This window comes from Cupressus sempervirens, chromosome 10 (genome assembly GCF_028749045.1).
Source record: "Cupressus sempervirens isolate cs-2001-9-10 chromosome 10, ASM2874904v1, whole genome shotgun sequence".
Lineage (NCBI taxonomy): Eukaryota > Viridiplantae > Streptophyta > Pinopsida > Cupressales > Cupressaceae > Cupressus > Cupressus sempervirens.
Window position 1 is genome coordinate 296,136,076 of NC_143127.1, and position 5,680 is coordinate 296,141,755.

At 36.5% G+C, this 5,680-nt stretch overlaps 1 protein-coding gene across 5 annotated transcripts; it reads right to left on the reverse strand.

Moving 5' to 3' along the window:
• Positions 1-900: 900 nt before the first annotated feature.
• On the reverse strand, positions 901-5,417 carry LOC149533814 (transcription factor bHLH30-like). 5 transcript variants are annotated; one of them, XM_089804844.1, is made up of 4 exons: positions 3,599-5,417; positions 1,643-1,784; positions 1,406-1,519; positions 901-1,171 (listed from the first exon to the last, which is right to left on the reverse strand). In XM_089804844.1, the coding sequence occupies exons 1-4, from the start codon at positions 4,046-4,048 to the stop codon at positions 1,167-1,169; spliced, it is 711 nt and encodes a 236-aa protein (XP_089660970.1). In that variant the 5' UTR covers positions 4,049-5,417; the 3' UTR covers positions 901-1,166. The 5 variants fall into 5 exon arrangements, with proteins under 5 accessions (XP_089660970.1, XP_089660969.1, XP_089660968.1 ...); XM_089804843.1 differs by having other exon boundaries at positions 1,308-1,519; XM_089804842.1 differs by having other exon boundaries at positions 1,406-1,784.
• Positions 5,418-5,680: the final 263 nt, after the last annotated feature.

Here is a 5,680-nt window from a genome sequence, read left to right on the forward strand (position 1 = left end):
ACTATTTTATTTTCTTGCCATTTTAGAACTTATATTTATTCTTTTGATAAGCAATAGTGTTCTCTTCTTCGAACTTTTAATTTTTTTTCCCCCCTTTTCTACAAGTTTTAGATCCATAACTACTACAGAGTTAATCAATTTTGGCTGGGTTCACTTTACTATATAACTATATGTTTTCAAAAGTCTGACACAGTTTTAAAACGGTCACCCTTAACATCATACATTGAGAGAAGAATTAAGTTTGGTAAAAAAATCAACTTTGACTATTTAGCACTTTTGATTTAAAAATTAAATTTAGTGTGTGATATTTTAGGGATGATTTTAAACAGACACAATTTTACCCTATTTTCTTGTAATAACCATGCTTTCAGCATATGGTAAAAATATAACAGTTTTAGTGCCCAAAGAAAAAAAGAGAGGCTTTGGAACTTTATTGTTTAGAATCGTTTTTGAAATACAGAGCACCACTTCAAAGAGCAACGAATTCGACGGCTGAGGCATTAACAAGTCCCTAATAAGGTCATTGAACAGGACACAGTAGGCCTCCTGAATAGACGTCAATTATCAAGGGTAACAAAGGTAAAAGAGCTGAACTTCATATTCTAGCAGATGATTTTGTTAGAAAGTTATCATGAGACATGCTAGTTTTGATTTTTATGTCATAGTTGGGATGCTAGTTTAATCTTATTCAATGGACTTTGATTCTTGATCAACGACGACATTTGTATTGTTTGTTTTAATGTGGGTTTGTGCTTATAATTAGTTCATAAATGCAATGATATTACACGATATGGATGGAGATTTTGATTGTCGGATCATTTATTTATTTATGCCCGAGTTAATGTTGAAAGATGATAAAGTTAAACCCATTTCTTAACCGATACCTATTTCCGGTAGCACTGGATTAAAATGGTAAATAGCAATATATGGAAACTTTTACATGGAGTGTTTTTTATAATGGATTTGCTTCAGCAGTACTGTATCATCCAACATTGGGAATTGGATAATCAAACCCATGCAAGCTCCAAACTGCAATGATCAGCTGCATATGGTTATCCGCGAGCACAGTCCAAACAGATATTCCTCATTGTACCTGTCAGGTACCGACTCTTTTGGGCTCTCAGCTGGTTGTGATATCACAGCAATTATTCCGTCATCCAAAAGGATTAAACTGCAAACATGTACATATCAGAACATGCTAGAGGATGTTCTGGACTTTGAAAAATTCAAAAACACACAAGTAACACCAAAAAAAGAAATGCCAGTGATTTCTATGAAGACAACTCTCATACTAGTACCGGACATACTGTGATGTGATTTGATATGAATTACCCTGGTGCAATTCAACCGTCATATGGTAGAATCCTCTGCCTTTTGTTTGAGATTGGGCTTGCAGATGACTCACCAGATGCAGTAGCCCTCTCCATCACGGCCCTCAAAGCTTCACGTATGTAGTTGATTGACACCATTTCTTGATTTTCTTCACTCTTAGTCATATGGAACACCTTTTTCACCCTGCCTGCCAAGGTGGAAATTTCTGCCTTTATAGCTCTCAAACCCAGGGTTTTAAAAGTTTGAATTAAATCGGACATAAGATCAGGGCGATCATCACAACACAGAGATGCCTTAATAAGAATCCTACCCTCTTCAGCTGCAACATCTTCTTCCACTTGCAGTTCATCTACATCCATAGGTAGAGGACCTGTCTTGGCAAATTCAGCAGCCCGGCACTTCAAGTCCTTGATATGTTTAATAGCTTCGGCAAGTAGGGAAGCTTTATCCGTCTGCATTATCCCCCAAACCATAGTAGGTAAATAAACATGAATAAGATTTATGGTTTTCTTGCACAATCACAATAAATAACAGAATATATAAAGTTATCTACGACAGAGTTCGTAACTACATAATCAAAGAGGGAAAATTGACAAAACTAGCTTGTTCTGGTTACAAACAAAATATTTTGAAAAATTAAAATAAAGTGCTTCATTTCGTTTAAAATAGTACAGTTGCATGCACAACAGAGACAATCAACCATTGGCTTTATGCTTAACGAAGTTTTTTGAAATGACAACTTACAAAACATAGAGGACACAGTCCAGTTATCCTCCTTAACTAAGGAATATGATTATTCGGGATGTGAAGAAATACTCGAGGAAACAAAGAGATAATGAGCAATGCTACAATACTGAAACATGCCATAGTGATATAATTCAAGATACACAAGTCACCAAAACACCGTCCGGAGACCAGACAAAATGTTATAACAAGTTTACAACAGATAAAATATAGAGGACATGGTCTGATTAACTTTTACATCTAGGGAAACATGGGTCTTTGGAGTGTGATAAGTCATTTGGGAAAACACGTAGATAAGTGCATTCCATAATGCCTTGAAAGGGTTCAGGGTTACTGCCCTATAATGATAACACCATATGGTGAAATTCAAGATACACAAGACACACACCTTTTATAAAACAAAAAAGGAAAGAACATCGTAGCAAATTTATAGCATAAAAGAATGAAATATAAGGGATAATAAGAAAAGGTTTTAGTGTGACAGAATTAATGAAAATGTTGTGGTCAGTTGGAAGGATCATTTGATTTTCATGTTGGAGAACGTTCAACTCTCCTTAGGGACATCTTAGCACCGGTAAGGTGTGCTGCGATGGTATTCGACTCCAGTGATGGTAAGTGGTAGATCTAAAGACAATGGAGGAAACCAATGAGGAACAAGGAGAGCTGCCTTTCAGAAGGAGAAAGGACGAGAAAGCATTCTAGCTATAGCAGTGAAGGAAAGGAGACAAAAGTGGATGCCCTGGAGGACCCAAGTAGGTAGGGCATTCAAGACATAAAAGTGTCACAGGAGCATGAGTTTGAAATGTAACTCAGCGGTATCCTTCTCTGGTGGAGAGTTTGTTGAAGTAGCATCCCAACAAATTACTTGTAATGTGGATCCCATGAAAATAATTTCACAATTGAAAGGCAGGGCTCCAATATAAATCCCCACTAATTAATCTAAAAATATATTTGAGGACAGAGTCCTACAATAGGGGGAGGACACAAGATAGTTATACATGGGCTGATTTCTATTGAAGCAAAGGTCAAAGTTACATCTAAGCCGAGCTCCATATTAAGTAGTCTGTGTTAAAGGAACTTTTTATAGCTTACAGGTATTGTGTCAGAAATATGGTGTCTTTGTACGATATGAATTTGTGACTTTTTTATTACCACTAAACCAATACAAATGATAGAAATGTGGTTAAAAAATAGACTTCAACACTAACCCAAGCTTAGCTTACCCCTAAATGACGTAGCTTGTGTTAGTGTGGTTCTGCTAACATGTCCAACAAATTGGCTTTCAGTGAATCCAAAAAAAAAAAAACTCAAGTAGGATTATCTTTTATGATCTAAAAGTAACAAACAATATTTTTCGAAGTTTGCTAACGAAAGGAAACCGAAAAAAAATGCATAGCTGAACATTAACAAAATTTATAAACCAAGAAAAACGTTTAAATAAATGGCAATGAACTTGGAATACAGTGCGAGAACAAGATTTTTGAATCAAATTGTCATTCTATAAATCAAAAGTTTAACTCGCCTTTGTAACGCTGGGAAGGAGGCTCTTCAACGTTTCCAGGTGTGAATTAATCCTTTCACGCCGCCTTCTTTCAGCTTCACTATGACTCTTTGATGCTGCAAGAGCCTTCGCTTCTGAAATCTCTTTCAATGTCAACTTTGAAGCATTCACGAGCTCTCCTCTGCTACAATCAAGCACCAAAGAACCACCATTTTCAGCAAAATACTGCGGGTAGAACCTGGACCTATCCACGATCTCGGGAACGTTGTTGTTTGAGGATGAAACAGCAAAATTTGGTTGCCTTCTGTAAGGAAAAGGAAATGCGCCGGCTGGAATATCTGTAAGTCGAGATACAGAGCTCGACAGAGAAAAGCCACTTGAGGACAACGCCTGCTCTTGTCTAAATTGCTGATGAAACGAAAGCTCTGCCATGGTGTTGTGTAGAGAAGAATTGCCAGTAAACATAGTCATTGTAACAAAAACAATATTGAGAGCAACTGCTTTTACATCAAGCAAATTGAAACAAGATTCTTGCTGGACTCCCAAAAATATAGCTGGAGGTTACATTGTTTAAACAAATAAAGGCCAAAGGAACAAGGGATAATTTAGTGTGCAAGGAGAAACATACTAAAACAGGCAGATTTGCCTTCTGTTACACAAATTAAAAGATAAAATCCTTTCAATTCAATCAGCTTAGTTTGAAATTGTAAACTTACACCCTAATGATGAATTTCTCGCTGCTAACTCCATAATATTAAAAGTGGAAAACCTTCAAGGATCAAAGCCAGGCGGTCGAACACAAGACCAAATTGATGGAGGTCCACGGTAGATCCTTTCGAATTGGACGAATTCCCTTACACAACTGAGTTCTTCCTTTTGTTTCCTTCTCTCTTCCTTGCTAATCTCCGGTGATCCGTGTTCCATTCCGTAGACAAAATAACCAAATCTACTTCCCCGACGCAATTCGGAGCTCTCAATTTATTTCATTGTATTCCAATTTCATCAAGGAAAAACAACAAGAAAACATAAAAACAATTCTTTTCAGAGCGAGCTTTCAACTGCCTATTCCGGAGGAGAAAATATTTTAAATTTCGACAACCTGTTCATTCGACTTCTTAAATTTCAGCAGAACTTACTACTTTCTCACAAACTTCAATCTCAAACCCTGTAATTTTACAAAGAATTTATACTATTTTTCAAAAAGTGCAACGGACTTCCCAAACCTCTTTAAATTATCAATACAACTTCAAATATTCCCTATGCACCAATCTTCGCCAGCTCAGAAAAGAAGTTCCAGCAAATTTTGATGTAGGCACACAAAAGACTTCACTATAATCAAATCTTCAAAAAACAAAGCATTCCGGGGCTCTTCACAGGCCAATTCCCGCCAGACGCTGGAAAACCTTAGTGCAATCACTCTAAAATTCACCAAAATAAAACTCAAATATTCACCGGCTTTCAGATTTTTTCCACCAAATAAAACTGATACATTGCCTTTCAGATTTTTCCTTGAAGATCGAATTGAAGGATTACAAACAATTTCAGCCGAATTACGCAGACTTTTAACTACACCTTTCTTACCTTTTGTTTCAGTATTCAATTATCGCAGAGTGAGCTCTTGTACTCCTCAGCTGGACGTTCCACCATGTTTTTTCCTTTGAATTTAACAGAAGATGCGCTGAATTTCTCCAATTTTTGAACTTCGTGGATGAGTTGAGCACTCATTCTTTAACATAATTTCACTTTTTCATCTCCTCAATTGCACAAGAAGAAAAAGCCCAAAAAAAAAAAAGAGAAGCTGCCAAGATTACACAGGTTTGGAGTTTTGACTTGAGATTCTGCAGCTTTTTTGCCTCCACTAGAAGCTTTATACGCATCCCTGAGCTCATTTGCATATTTTATTATAAACTTATTCAACCTATTTAATTAGGACCATGAATCCGCAATCATACTTTGCTTACATCCAGCAGATCCGGGCCCAAGGGGTTTATGTTCCCCTGTTTTTTCCAATTAATATAGAAGGAAATGGGAAAATATAAATATTGATAAAATTGGAGTCATGGATAGCTCAAAGATTAGTGGTAATATTTTGATTCTCAAGCA

What these genes read in the sequence shown, in the direction of transcription:
- LOC149533814 (XM_089804841.1), bottom strand. Translation starts at nt 4,048, where the DNA reads ATGACTATGTTTACTGGCAATTCTTCTCTACACAACACCATGGCAGAG. An exon ending in TCCTTCCCAGCGTTACAAAG is followed by an intron (nt 1,785 to 3,598) that starts GCGAGTTAAACT and finishes GGGATAATGCAG; the next exon opens with ACGGATAAAGCTTCCCTACT.